Source organism: Microplitis demolitor, chromosome 7 (assembly GCF_026212275.2).
Source record: "Microplitis demolitor isolate Queensland-Clemson2020A chromosome 7, iyMicDemo2.1a, whole genome shotgun sequence".
In the NCBI taxonomy this organism is placed as follows: Eukaryota; Metazoa; Arthropoda; class Insecta; order Hymenoptera; family Braconidae; genus Microplitis; species Microplitis demolitor.
In genome coordinates this window covers 1,028,514-1,044,337 of record NC_068551.1, presented here as the reverse complement: position 1 = coordinate 1,044,337, position 15,824 = coordinate 1,028,514, and the positions used below count along the sequence as shown (strand labels likewise).

Here is a 15,824-nt window from a genome sequence, read left to right as displayed (position 1 = left end):
TCTATTCCAGGCCTTCAATATGCAGGCATCGAACATTTATGAAACATTTTTAATATATATACATATAGGAAATGGGATATCCCCAAAATTTTTCACATTTTTCAAGGGGTTCTCCATTTTGCCCGCAAAAATTAAAATTATTTCTATTCACTTTGAATATCATTAAAAAAAAAAAAGAATGTTCCTCTCGCCCCTATTATTATTTAAAAATTATTACTGTTATTTTTTTTTTTTTTTATAAAATCTAAATAATTTTATTAAGACCTACGAAAAAAAAAAAAATTTATATACAAAAATATACAAACTTAATATTTTATTACACGTGTGTATGATTAGCACTTTTTTTCTTTGCATCTTCTATAAATTCGTTTACTAAATATTTTGAAAGGGCAAATAATTCATTAAATGTTATATTTTGAGGGCCAAATGGTTGAGTATTATTTAATATAAGATGTTTATCACCTCCATTGAAATACGAACAGTCGGATTTCCTGCAAAAAATAATTGTCGAGTTAGGAAAAAAAATTTTTTTTAAATAAAAAATTAATTGTTGGAAACTAGAAATGATTTACTTGAATTGATTGGAGTAACGTTCGATAATACAAGGACTCCATGATAAAGGATATTTTAAGTCACTGTAAAAAATTTCTTCTTGCACGAATCCTGTGCAATTTTCCTGACGCTCGTCTGTTTCCTCATAGTATCCTAAACTAGTAATATTTTTTTTTTTTATTAATAAAAATAAATCTGATTTGTAATAAAATCTAAATTAGGTTTCAAAAATAAATAAATTTGATGCTAAGGGATCTCAGGGCAAAATGAGACCCTTCGGTTATCAATACAATGATTGAAAAAAATTTTTTGAAAATAAAGAAAAAATAAATTTAACTGAAAATTTTAAATTTCCCGCAATTTGCGGGCCGGTTAACTTGCCCGTTTTTTATAAACGTCACTCGTAATTTCAAACAAAAAATTTTTTTGTCTCATCAGTGTGTTATTTTGCCCCGAGTTTCTTTATATTTGTATTCATATATATATTTACATTGAAGACAATGCTTCCAAAAAAATACCATGGAAGCCTTGAAAATCGGCATGAACTAATATAATAATATTTGGATATTTACTTTCTTGGCAAATATTATCACTGTATGTAGCTAAAAAATATAAAGTCAAGCAATTATTTTTAAATTTCACTATTAATTTGTAATAAAATAAATAAATAATTTACATGAAACATAACAATTATCTTCTGTTTCATCACCAACATCTCTATCGCATAATTGTCGCCTAAAAAAATATGAGTAATAAATTTAATATGTAGTTGGTTATTTGGTTTTTTGTTATTGGTATCATACATACTGTGACATAACTGTGATAATATCGTGGTTGTTTAAATTAAGTAGATTATTGTGGACTTTCACCATTTTTTGAATTGTTTTTTGTACATTAGATATATTCAAAGATAAACTTCCTATACGACTATTTCCCAAATATGGAATATATTCGTTCAACTTGTTTGAAAAAATTATAATTAATGATAATTGTAACTTAAGGTTTTGTTTTTTAAATAAAAAGTTCAATTTTTTGTGTATTTACCGATGGGATGACAATTCCTTTGATAGAAAATCGTATTTTTGGAGATGTTAAGTTTCCGTGAAACATGTCGATGTAATTGTAATACATTAAAAGTGTTGCCATAAATTCCTCACGCATATTACTGTATAAAATATATTCATTAACAATTAATAATAATATTATTAATTAGAAAATTTATTGAAGAAAATTGATATATTTCTTTGAAAAATTTTGATTATGGCTAAACTATTGATTTTACAAAAAAATTGTTAGAATACATTTTGTAGCAAATTTAATTTTCTACAAAAAAGGTCTTACATAAAATTACCGTAAGGTCAATAGTTTGAAAGTTACAAATCAAAATTCTTATTGAAAAAATAAAATTGATTATTTTTGGAAAAGAAAAAAATCTTTAGATGCCTGTAACTTTTAAATGAATAATTTTACATAAATTTTGAAAGATACCTTTTTTGTAGGAAATGAAATTTCCTATAAAATCATATCAGATCATTTTTTTGTCGGACCAATAGTTTAGGCGCGAGATTCAAAAATTACTGAAGCCGGTTCAAAAATTAACTTTACCTTACGGAAGAACTGTCAAGTATGACAAAAAAATTAATAGTGACATTGTTCAAAGCAGGTACTTGTAAATCATATGACAAGTCCGTCTTATTTACATAATTATTCCACTCATTGTCTAATTGGATGAGAAAAAAATTTTGAATTAAAATTTCGCTCTATTTTTTATTTTGCGCTAATAAATACCTTGTTCTTTTTTTCTTAATTTTAAATACACATACTTTGTGTTTAGATAATAAATATGTGGCAATCTACGGAGTACATGATTACCTATATTTCCTTCCTAGAACAAAATTTGTGATTAAAAATTATGACAATCGGAAAAAAAATTATAAAAAACAAATTAATTACCACATGAAAACCATGAGATTTTCTAAAAACTATAATTGATGCAGTTTTTTTTTTATCATGATATAAAGTAAAATTTCCCATTTCTGGTACAAACTGTAAAATAATTAAAATTATAAATAATAATAATAATAATAGATAAAAATGAACCGGGTAAAATAAAGAAATTCAAAATTTAAAATAAAACTTTCAAACGCATTATAAATTTTCTATTTCACTCGGCCCTTTGAATAATTATAATCACAAGTACATTTAATTACCTTATCAATATTCAAAGTTTTAAACACATAGTTAGTATTAATATCAGTGTAATTAATTCCTGATATTAATTTAGTTACATAAACTGGCGTACTTCCGTTAGCTAACAATCCCTCAGTTTTATGTAATTCCAGCGATTCAATTTGTTTGTTATGATAAAATATTTTCAACTCCAACTTGTCCTTATGTAAAAAGTCATGAACGTCTACTTCGACGTTTACGAATTTACATTCGGTTATTTGTGTGTAATCTTGAATTTAAAGTTTTTACTCATTAACAAATTATATATTTAAATAATGAAAGCTAAATAATTTACCATGCCCATGGTCGAACAGTTGGAATGAATGCTGTACTATTTGATGGCAAATTTTAGGAAATCCTTGATAATTCAAAGCACCGGCAGTTATTTTTATTAATAAATAAATACTAAATATAATTTGGCTTAAAAATAATTTCATTATTTGATAATTTATCAATGAAATAAATATTCTAGTATTTACATAAAAAAATTAATTATAAATTAAAATAGCTTTTAGTAAAAAATATAAATTTGAAAATTTTTTTCTAGTCCATTCACTTACTAAAATATTTACAACTGTGAAAAAAAAAACTCATTTACCTTTATAACGTTATTTTAAGTGCTGGAAGCTATTGATAAGCTGATATAAAGTTACCACATATTTTTTTTTATAGTTTGTTTCTTATAGGTAATTAAGTTAATTACCGAATCCAACATTTCCGTCTTGATTTATATTTTTAAAAATTTTATCAGTGTACAAAGTCATCGTTGGAATGGAACTGATTCGGTCACAATGAAACTCCACTTTGTAAAATAAAATTTTTTTAAAAAATAAATTTCTTTGAAAATTTTCGAGATGACCATTTTTAGCTACAGAGATAAAAATCATAATACTCAATAAAAAATTTAATTTTTATTTAAAATTTTAGTGTCCATTTTACCCCCGACTGACTCGGGTTTTTTTTTTTTAATTTTACCGGAAGAATTTTAACTTTCATTGAAAATGCACTAGAAAATTATCCGTTAGGGAGTAAAAGAAAAAGGTTTGAATTTTTTTTTTTAGATGAATAAAAAATCTGAAATAAGAATAAAAAGAAAATTTTGTTGGATGTCTATCATCGAATCCATTTGACAGCGATTGCCGGCACAATTTAATTTTCGGTGGATAAGGTACTGAGCGCGACGAAAAATCAAGTTTACGGTGTTCAATACATGGACCCGAGCTCTATACTAGTAATACTAGCAAAGAGTAGAGATGGTAGAGATTGACAAAAAATTTAAGCCATTAAAGCCTGGGTAATAAAACTTCACTTGTACGTCAGCCTTTCTGTGACACATGACAGATTTTTTTTTCTCTATCAATATGGGTACATTTTCTTTTATCTCGGCTCTTTCTATTTTTTTAATTAGTTTTTTTGTCATTTATTTATTCATTAGCAAAAATTAACAATTTTAAATCGTTTATTGATTTTATTTACGCAAAATTTAGCGGCAATTTGAAAATTTAAAACAAAAAATTTCAATTCAAATTTTGTTTCGTTCTTTGAATGACCGTAACTCTTAAACAATTGATTTTATGAAATTTTTCAATGAGAGCAAAGTTGTAGGAAATTAAATTTTCTATCAATTTGGTTTCTTTCATTTTTTTCATATCTCTAATAATTAACCTGTAATTTAAATTCAAATTAATGCATCTAAAAATACGAACCAGTCTTCTAGAAAAATTTTCTTGGAATTAAATTACAAAACTAAAATATCAAAGATGCGACCAAAACATTTATATAAAATCTTTTAGAAAATTGAACCTGCTTTCCAATGACCTCATATGACATATATTTATCTTAAATTTCCTGCGAGTTATTGCGACTTGAAATTCCCAATAAAATTCTTTTTAATAAATAAAATTAAAAAGGCGGGGTTAAAGTTAATTAATATAATTAAAAAAAAAAAAAATAAATAAATAAAAGAACACTGAGGGTAAATAGTGAGCCAATTAAACGTCCAGTCTGTAGCTATACAACTGACACAATGAAAAAAACCGTAATCAATCTTGGGATTTAACTTTCTCAGTTTTATTACTTGAACTGGCTATTGAAAATTTCAATTCTCCATTAAATTAATTTCCTGGAATACTGAGAAGAGCTAAAACTTTCGAGATGACCTTTTTATCTTTTTTTAAACTCTATTTTATTTTAATGTTTTTTTTTCTTTATTTTTTTTTAAACAGATCGGATACCCCGTGCAATTTACGCCGTCCTGGCTTAATTAATCCTCAGAAAAGTCTTCCCACTCATCTACGTCTTTCTCTTTTAATATATAGATCTTTTACCCTTTTTGTCAGAGTGATACCGTCACTACGTTCTCCTATTACTTTCAACCCTCACTTTTCTTACTTTCCTACAATATATATATATTTTTTTTCTAACCCTCTTTTTCTCATTACTGACATCCATATCTTTTAAACTTTTCAAATCAACCGAATTTCTCTCTAACAACCGATTATTACTCTTTATACTTATTATATTTCTTTGTTTTTTATTTATTTTCTCTCCTGAATAAATATTTAACTCAGCTAAAAGATTGTTTTAAATAATAAAATAAAAGTGAAGGCAAAGAAACGTCAAAAACTCCCGCGGCTACTAACTGTCATTAATAATTTAATTCTACAGAAACCAAATATGATAAACATATATTTAATGAGGTCTTTGGAAAGGAAATTTTATTTTAAATAAATTTTGACTTTTGAACTTTTTTCGTATCTCTAATCCTTGAGCTCGAATTTTAATTTTAAATCATCAATTAATTGAAGTCAGTATCAGTTTTCGAAAAAATTTTCAAAATCAAATTTCCGGCTGAGTTATCAAAATACGATAAAAGTTAACAGGAGCATTTTTGTAGGAAATTTAATTCTCTACAATTTCGGTCTCGTGAAAAAAAACCGTAGGACTGATAGTTTAAAAGATACAGAGTGAAAAGTCTTAAAAAGTATGAGAAGAAATCATGCCGTCTAATAAATTGAGTTTTAAAAATTCGAGTTGACATTTTTTTAAAAAGAAAAACCAAAACACAGAATATTAAATCGACTTTGAAACGACTGTACATCATAACCTTGAGGTACAGATTGCATTTAATATCGTGCCCGACAGAATTTTTGACAGGAAAAAGAAACAAAGACCAAACATTCCATTAGTATAAATAAATATATAAATCATCTATAACATTTTGTACAAAAATATATATATATATATATATATATATATATATATATATATATATATATTTTGAGTAGTATTACTTTCAGTTCCATAAATAACAACAATTCTTAGTAAAACTATATATCAAATAAAATTTACGAAAGCTCTTGCAAGCTGCGTCGCAGTCAATTATTTTCCCATTTCTTTGCTGCACCAACTATGATTCCTTTCAACACTTTTTATATTTCACTCTGTATACTGTCGTAAACTATACATACATTTTAGTATAAAAAAAAAAAAAAAACAAAATACAATATTTTCTCACTTTTTAAGCTTCTTTTTCATTTTTTATTGTTGTGTCATTGTTTCCTGGGGTATAAAGTATATAAAAATGCACATATATATATATGAATATATGTATATATGATATATAATTTAAAGAAAAATCATAATGGCTTAAAGAATGCTGTCGCTTTGAAAATATAAACGGTTGTGTATAAGATTTTACCGACACAACCAAGACTTCGTCATGTATGCAGCGCACTTGGTGTGCAGAAACTAAATTGAAAAGTCTATAAACGTGACTAGCGTTCGTTGGTGTGCAAAGTCGCCATATATATATATATTTATATACTTTACAGACATAGATCTTTTTTGTGGAAAAAAGGAATAGAATAGAGAGTAAATAAAAAATTAAGCGATCGGGTGTCGGGATTGTGGGAAAAATAATTATGAACTATATATATTTATAAAACTTTTTTGAGATAACAATTATAAAGATTTCTGGGATAATGTAACAATGGCCTTGGGATTTACAACCGATAGCCAAACTCGGTTCCTTATCAAGCCGATACGTAACGCAATCAAAAGGACTTAGATAGAGATCTGACGAGCGGAGATTAAGGAATTTGGAGTAAATAATACGACGAGGGTTATCAGATCATTATTAAGATATTATGTTATTATTATTGGGGTAAAGTTCAGATTGTTTTTCGGATTTTTCATTCCATGGTATGATAGAGAGCAATAAGTGGCTGAGATTGCAGTTTTTTTAATGATTTGAAATTTTGATTTAATTCTTGAAATGAAATTTTGGTGGCCTAACTTGCCCACTTTCGTTTTGCTCTCGTATGTATTTCTTATATCAAAGCTTACGGGCTTGGTTTCGTTCCACCAGCCTATTTTGCGATAAATTTTTCTGAGCCTATGTCATGCGCGCGCAGGCCGCCATTTTGTCAGACGTTCGACTCCATTTTGCGAGCGTTTGCAAAGCGATAATGATTTTTTCAAGTTTTTGAATAAAAATAGCATTGAAAAAAGAAAAAAATTGCTGTCTTAATTTAGAGTTTTAGTATTTTTCTGAAATTTGAAAATTTCTTCATTTCAATGTAATTTTAGCCACCGTAATAATTTTAAAAAATATTTATTTAGTAATTAAAAGTTGAACATCTTTTTTCAGTGCAACCATTAAAAAGTTTTTCAACTTTTTAAATATTATTTTTAACAAACTCTTCTTTTCTATTTTTTATAAAAAATTTTTCACAGTACCCAGAAGTGAAGCTTTTGAAAACGCGTATCAATAATGTTCTTTGTAATAAGAGTCTTATTAAAAGCAACAGGATATTATATCTCGTTAAATATATCAATAGCTCTTGTACAAACTTTCTCAATATTGCGTCTCCTTTAACAGTTTTCCGGCGGAAAATTTCTCCGCTATTTATCTCTTTTATAATTAAAACCAATTAATTACTACTTTCCCGATCCCCTAGCAAGGCATTCACAAAATTTGTTATTCATTTGAAATTGATAAGAATCCTTAGAAAAATTTTTGATTAAGATGTAAATAAATATAGCTTTTAAATGACGATAATTATAAAATGAAAATTGCGCAGCAGAGGGACGCAAAAGGGCTAAAAAGACATCAAAGGATTTTTCTTTTGACGGCTCAGCTCCCGCTTTAATCTTCATTCCATTTCTATGATATGATACTCATCACGTTCACTATTAATTATATCTCACTAAAATTCCGTCCAGATTATATACTTCTTCTATGTTACTAATTTTTGTTAAAAAAAAAAAAAAAAAAAAAAAACTACGCAAGTCGCTCTTTATTATAATTTCAAAAATCCTCTGTGGAATTAAACACCAAAGAGGGATTACATATTTTTTTAAAAATACATCATATTATTTTAATTCTTTAGCCATTTTATCCCCACAAATTTTAATTAAACATAATCAACTTTTTTATTCATTAAAAAAAAAAAATTGTCGAGTTACTGATTTCTCTATTTTAAAATAAATTAATAACGAGGTAATTATTAATTTAAAATAATTTTTTAAATATTGATAAAATGTTTAAATTGCAGTTTACTATTCCGGGTTATGAAAGCGGATAAATTTAAATCGCGCATACGCGCATTTTATGTTTATTTACCTCGTTTATTAACTTTATTACGTGTTGCCTATATAAATTGATGTTACACTATATACATGTATATATATGTATTTATATTATGGAGTAATTTGATTTTACATCGTTAGCAAACCTGTGGATAAAATTAAATAAAAATGTTTATAATTAAAATTAAATTTTTGATTTCAATTATGAAATTAAAAGTAATGAAATTTTTATTTTAAAAATCTGAGTAATTGAAAAAAATTTTTTGAATATAAATAAAATTTTACTATCATAGAAATTCGTACTCTTGATCCCTGTTTTGAAATTAAATTAGAAATTTTTGCGGGTCTATGGGTTAAAAAAAATTTATATTGATAACTTGTAAAAAATAATTTCGAATTAAATTGGATAATGTAGGGATTCCAAGTCACAACTTTTAATTTCTTTATAAATTATTTAATTTTTCGCGAGTAAATTGTCGAAATTTTATATTTCTTAACTGACAGTCATTTAAAAGCCGCCAAATTATTTTTACAATCGAAGAAAAAAAATTTTGCCCCCAGAGAGATTTGAACTCTCGACCCCTGGTTTACAAGACCAGTGCTCTAACCCCTGAGCTATGGAGGCTGCTATATGTTCCGGGCAACCTATAGTCAGTTATAAGACTCAACACACCTACGGGTAAATTTTTCCAGTACAAAAATTCATTTTCAACAAAAAAATAATAATTATACAATTTCGCAATGAAAAGACACTATTTCCTTGACTCAGCAATTTTTATCTCTCATAAAAAAAATAATACCTCTATGTAATTATATACTTCCTTCACTAATAATAAGAAAAAATTTCAATGATTGACAATCGTAGAATTCAATTTTTAATAATTTATTGGCAATTAAAATTTTTCAATAATAAATATATAATCACAGTAAATTATTTCTTAAGGTCAAAAATTTTTTTTTATTTTTATTAAGTCGACAGTAAATTCCATACTGACATTATGTAGTGATTACTTAATAATTATCATTCCGATTATTATCATTATCTCAATACGATTGATCATCAGTGCGATAATAGAATCTATATGTAGTCACGTATTACATGCGTCAACAATCAATATATGTATATGTATATATATTACGTACTTGAGCACTTGTCTCTAATTACAACGAAATTAACAGCCGTCAAATTAACCACAGAACTGAGAAATGAAATATTTAAAAATAATTCCAATGTCACTGGTTATTAATTACTTCTAATTAGGAGATTCGCAATTAATAAATTAATTATGAAAGCTTAATTGAAGCTGTTGATTATCCAGCTAAAAAAATATATAATATTTGCCGAGTAATTCAATTATTTGATACAAATTAAAAAAAAAATATTAATAATTTTTTCCCCGGTTTCTCTTATTTATTTATATATTTTATAATAAATGCAAATATTTGCAAACACAATTGAGTTATCGTGGATCGTAAATGTAAATTTAACTACACGGAATATGAAGTAGCTTGTTATCGTCGGGAACAAAACTAAATTTCAGTGGTACAGTACGAAGATGGTTTGTGGGCAAATGCCAAAGTGACCAACGTGGGAGCTGTTTTATCATTTCCTTTAGTCTACGTAATAACAAACTCTGTTCATTGTTCATTTAATAAATGTTAACGTGCACTGTTTTATTTACCTCGACTAGGATCTAAAAACTTTTTTTTTTTTTTTTAAATAAAAATTCATAAATCCAGGCTTCGAAATACTTAATTTTTTTTCTCAGCCATTACTTTTTAACGCTCCTTTAAAATTCTCAGGGTAAAATGGACCTCGAAATTTTAATAAAATAAAAAATTGAATACTTATTCAAATTTTATTTATACTATAAAATAAATTTAAAAAAAGTTTAAATCGAGAACAAAAGACGCAAACATAATTTAGACTCGAGATAAATAATAATTTCATGCAGATTTCCTGTAAAGCAATGCTGCACGTCCGGAGTTAGTCTAGGGATAGAATATAAAGTCAAGTGGGTAAGTGAACCTCCTGTACCCTCAACACATATATATAATATATATAATATACATATACATATATATCATTGTGGATGATCTAAATACTAGAAGGAATTACAGTCTCTTACTCGAGCTCGGGATTTTAAGATCGTATAGAATATTCTCTAGCATTCTCATTCTCACATTTCCTTTCTTAGTCGCTTTAACCTTCTATACATTTCCTGTACGTATTTATATTTATGTATACTCTTCATTGTCTTTTCTGACACGGCATTGTTGTTATTATAGTATGTATCTGCGTATGTCTTGGGTATATATATAGGAGAGCAGGTGCTGTGGGTGTAGTGTGAGCTTTGGTGTTAGTAGTGCAGTGCACAAGAGTAAGTGGACCCTCGAGTACTTTCTTGGATCTTGTAGCGGCCGCCCATTTGGTATCCTCGTACTGCAGGGTAGGTAATAGCTGACGGGTGGAACACCCGGGGCACACACGCTCGGAACAATGACAACTTGTTGGACGGGTTTGTGCCTCTGCCTTGCTAGGTCACTCGGACACCCCGATAACAACTCTTGTCTTTCGCTATCATACCTCTTTATAATAATAATACTTTTAAGAGTTGAACTGGTGCTCTATTTTTCACTTGGCTTTTTTTTTAGACCAAATTTTAATACTTTATTTTTTAGTGCCCCAGCTCATTTTGTAAGCAAACGCTCGAGGCTTTATTCAAACTTTTATTTAGAATTTTTTTAAAACAAAAAAAAAAAAAAAAACCAATTTGTGGACTCAAATTTAAAATTTCAATAAATGATTTTTTTTTAATTATCAAAAACAATCGAAATTACGGTTTCTAATAAAAAAAAAAACTCTAATTATCTCGCAACAAAAAATTACCAACTTCTCACCCAACAAAAACTATCAGACGTAAAAAAAATTCAGCTAATTGAGAGAGGCATAACAACCTTTCCCACAAAAGGTTAAGGTCAATTTCTTTTCACATCGAACATAAATACCAACTTCCCATCAGCACATTACATTACCCAGCAGCCCTACTCGACCTTTATCTCGTGCATTTTCCTCGGGTTTTTTTATCACCGACTTGGTCTTAATGTCACGAGCTCGCGAGCTCTCGAGATCAAATCCCGGGGCAGTAAAAAGAGTAAAAAAAAAAAAGCTCAGTTTTTCCATACCGTGGTATTCTACACTATTCTATAGCCTAGCGCATCCATTTAACCTCTATACTCTCGAAAGGTGTAGAATAGAAGTTGTTGAGTTGAGGCTGGGATCCAGCTCCCGTATCTGAACTTACCCGAAGCTCAACTGCACACTCATTTCCATTTATAGCTCCAGGAAGTTAAGCACACATATACACATACATATATAAATATATAATATGCACATGAGTATAAGGGTATATAATGTGCATATATATATATATATATATATATATATATATATATATATATATATATATTTTATCGAACGTTCATTTTTATGATTCGTCATTAATGCCAACGACATACCTAAACTAATTGCAATTACCCTACTCTATTAATTATAGGATCAGCTTCGACTACTACATGTATATATGTGTATGTGTATATATTTATAACACATGGGTGTAGATATGAATATATATAGCGCCAGTACGCCTATGCATTGTTATCTTAACTAATCTTAACTTGATTGAAACTTCCCAAGGAACCTCTTACTCTTCCGTGAGTTTAAAGCACTGGAGGGTGCTGGAGGCTATAAATGAAGGTTGGGGGGAGTGCACAGCTATTCAACCGCACTGAAAGCGCTGCATAACCCTTTACTTGGAAAGTACTATCCGTGCAGACCGGCCTGGACTCTACACTAGTTTAGTGTTCAGTTTAGTTGTCTTGTTGCTGCTGGAGCTGCTGCTGTTGTTCACCGGATAGTAAGCCCACTCGGTCCGCTCGAGATTCCGATCATGATGAAGCATAATCGAACTATTAACTAACGTATAATAGCTTTAACGTGATAAGTTTATTGTATGGCCTTATTAGCTAATTTTCGGGATATTTATTATGATTTGAAATTTTTTAGATCGGGAGTCGCATAATTTTTTTTCTCTGAAGGTTTAATATACTCGACTTTAATGACCTGATGAGTAGATAAGATTTTAAAGAAAGGTTTTATGGCCACCATAAACATTTGTTATTATTATTTTTTTTTTTTTTTTTGATGGGAATTTATTAGTATTGAATAAATATTGTATTCTATGATAAATAATATATGAGAAGCTTAATGAAGTAAAATACTTAGTAATGAATAATTAAAAGCGCGATTTCGACTCTGCTCGTTAAATGTTTAACTAAAATAATAAATTCAATCTACATACTCTACACTTTTATTTTTTTTTTTTTCTGTCAATTCTTAGCGAACATGTCGGCTTATCTGCTCGGGGAATTAGTACCGCGGAACTTTGGAAGACAGTTTCCTAACGAGCGAAAGTACTGAGAAAAAGAATTAACAAAAAGTAAATTAAAAATAGAGTAAAAGGTGAAAAAGTTGAGTACGGTGGATCCCGAAGCGGGTGAAGAAGAAAAAAATGAAGCCGCGGTAACCTGGAGAATCCACGCGGGAAGATTGCTTTTGGTTATCGGGGCTCGCGGATCGATTCTAGTGATATGATTTATAGGACAAGCCGGAGGCTTTAAATTTTATGCTGACCGGGAATCTAATTTTCAATAGTTAATATCGTATGCTCGGATCACGGGTTAATTAGAAAATTGTTTCGTTAAAAAATTATTATAAAAATTTAAAAACTTTCTCAATTAATTTTACCATAAAAAAAAAAAAAATTATAGTCGGCCTATTTTTGATTTAGTTTTTTTTTCACTTCGTCTTATCGTATTGATAAAAAAAAATGACGAACCCAAAAAATAAATATATTTTAAATCATTTTATCGGTTTTTAAGTCACGACACATAAAGTCTTTATCTACTTAAAGTTATAAAAGTAGTTTTTCTAACGATAACCTGAATTATTTTATTAAACTTAATCTATTTTAAATCTAATGTACGAAAACGAAATTTTGCTTGGCAAAAAAAAATTTTACAAAAACTTCAAAATTTCGATTAAATTTTTTTTGTCGAACTGAGGCCCAATAATTAAAAATTTAAACAAAAAAAAAAAAAAATTCTTCAGAATGAGGTCTCTGAGATTTTTTTGAAATCATGAATTATTGAGTGGCTTGATTAATAAATTGCTAATTAATATCGTAAAAAAAAAAGTTGACCCAATTATAAGTTTAAATAAATTTTATCTTTTATCATTTTTTATGGCTTGAATATTTTATTACATTGTCTTCTAATGAAATTTTATATTTTCATTCAAATTGGAACAATAAAAATTTAATCAATTAAATTTATTGAAACCTAATAATTTTAATGAACGAAATTCACTCAACTTTTTTTTTTTTTTTTTTTTTGAAAATATTTTTAATAAAATGCTAAAGCAATTTAGTCTATAAAAAAATTTTAAAAGCAAATATTTTTATTAAACGCATTATATTAAAATAGCTTTTGACAATAAATATGATTTACCCTGCACTCGAAGCCATTAGACCTCAGCGGAGAAGCTTTTGTTATTTTAATACAAAACCAAACATATTTTTATAATTATTTTTATAATATTTATTTAGATTTTTATTTCACAAGTACTTGTCAAAGGTTTTTTCATAACTATGTTTCATATATGTTATATATATATATTATACATATTATTTAATAGAAAATGCTGCAGTAAACAAAAGCTTTCAAACCCTTTGTTTCCTGCTTTTTTGAGAAAAGTTTTCAAATATTTCCAGAACAAGTTATTCGCGAAACTTATTTTTTATTCGTAGCAATTAATTATTAATGAAATTTTTTCTATCGTATGAAATTACGATAATTTTCTATTTATTTTAAAAATAAAAATCAGGGAATATATCCGAAGATTCTTCTTTTCGACGCGATTACGATTCAGGATAAATGTGATCGCGGAAATATGAATAAACTTGTAACTCGCAAGCTCTTTACATCAATGTACTAGACTTTTTCTAAAATGAATTCAACGATGAGTACATTATTGAATATTTCTGATAAAGTATTCAGTATTTTTATTTTATTTATTGTTACAACCCGAGTAAATTTACGATGTACATAAATTTTATATTCAGATTACAAATTTATTCTGCATAAAAAAATATTTTTTAATTTTAAGTTCTTGAATCAAATTTTGGAATAGAGATTATTTTTTTTTACAATTGTTGATGTAAAATATTTCATTTAGAATTTACTTCAATGTGGAACAATAGCTAGCAGTTAATATATTTATTGTCGTAGGGAAAATTATGAAATTTCAAGCGTTTAAGAGTTTTTTAAAATTATTCAATATTTTTAAAGGCAAAATTATATATGAATACGTCATTTTACTTGTTGGAATGTATATTTTTATGTAAAATGACTGTTGATAATAAAATTTTATTATTTGAAAGAGAAAATCTCAAAAAACATTTTCAAAACATAAATGTAGGGCTCGTTGAAATTTTTGAAAATTTTTTTCTGACACTTACTGTTGTTTAAAATGAAAATGAAATACGTCATTCTACACGTTCAAATGACTACTTTAATATACAAAAAAAGTTATTGACGGATATTTCATTTTCAATTAGAAAATATCAAGAAACCAAGATCGTTTCCGCTGAATCCGAACGGCTGACTTCAAAATCCAGAAATTTTTTTTTGCAATCTTCCCGTCGTCTAAAGTTAAAAAATAATAGACCATTTTACTCGTCAAAATGTCTACTTTGATAAAAAAAAATAAAATTATATCTAAATATTTTATTTTAAAATAGAAAATCTCAAAAAACCATAATCATTTCCGTTAAAATAAATGGACTGGTTCTGAAATAATTTTTTTTTATTTCTCAATCTTCCTGTCGTCTAAAGTTCAATAAAAATAGACAATCTAATCCGTCAAAATGTTTTCTTGACTATGAAAAATAAAAATTGTATCAGTAATTTTAGTCTTTCACAAAGAAAATCTCAAAAAACATTCCATTAAAAAAATGCATTTCCATTTGAGAATAAAGTTGTTATTAAATTTCTTACTGTACACAAATATTAAGTTTAAACAACAATGATATTACATCGATCGTAAGTAAAAAAGTTATCATAAACAAAAAGTTTGCGTTGATAAAAAAATAAAATGGCATAACATTAACATGTGACTGGAAGTATAAATAAATATAAAAAAAATATAATGTACATAACTAGTTTAGTGTAGTTTACTGGGGTGTATCTAGTGTACCAAGAACACGCCAAGTACTTAATACTTTTGTTGAGCGTTCTTATGGACAGGACTGGAGTAGAGCGAAGAGTTTGCGCCACCCGGTTTACGCGCTTGTTCCCAGAGCCGCGCGCTGCTAAATCCGACAGTACGATAC

At 27.5% G+C, this 15,824-nt stretch overlaps 2 protein-coding genes and 1 non-coding gene across 5 annotated transcripts in view; 1 reads left to right on the top strand and 2 right to left on the bottom strand.

Moving 5' to 3' along the window:
- The window catches only part of LOC103575484 (serotriflin), a 62,981-nt gene that overhangs the window by 9,395 nt on the left and 37,762 nt on the right, over positions 1 to 15,824 (top strand). Inside the window, exon 1 of one of the 2 annotated variants that reach the window (XM_053740990.1) lies at positions 10,748 to 10,823. The exons of the other annotated variant lie outside the window; for it this stretch is intronic. The gene's annotated coding sequence lies outside the window, so the exon portion shown is untranslated. Of the gene's footprint in view, positions 1 to 10,747; positions 10,824 to 15,824 lie in introns of those variants that run through there. 2 annotated transcript variants of the gene reach the window in all.
- Positions 313 to 3,230, bottom strand: LOC103575483 (uncharacterized). Of its 2 annotated transcripts, XM_053740988.1 has the most exons (11): positions 3,077 to 3,230; positions 2,763 to 3,010; positions 2,506 to 2,598; positions 2,341 to 2,437; positions 2,158 to 2,272; positions 1,597 to 1,717; positions 1,360 to 1,511; positions 1,229 to 1,287; positions 1,043 to 1,154; positions 573 to 710; positions 313 to 491 (listed from the first exon to the last, which is right to left on the bottom strand). In XM_053740988.1, exons 1-11 carry the CDS (start codon positions 3,216 to 3,218, stop codon positions 317 to 319), a joined length of 1,452 nt encoding a protein of 483 aa, XP_053596963.1. In that variant the 5' UTR covers positions 3,219 to 3,230; the 3' UTR covers positions 313 to 316. The 2 variants fall into 2 exon arrangements, with proteins under 2 accessions (XP_053596963.1, XP_053596964.1); XM_053740989.1 differs by lacking the exon at positions 313 to 491 and having other exon boundaries at positions 615 to 705.
- Trnat-ugu (transfer RNA threonine (anticodon UGU)) lies at positions 8,926 to 8,998 on the bottom strand. The gene has a single exon. It is a non-coding gene; the product is annotated as a tRNA-Thr (tRNA).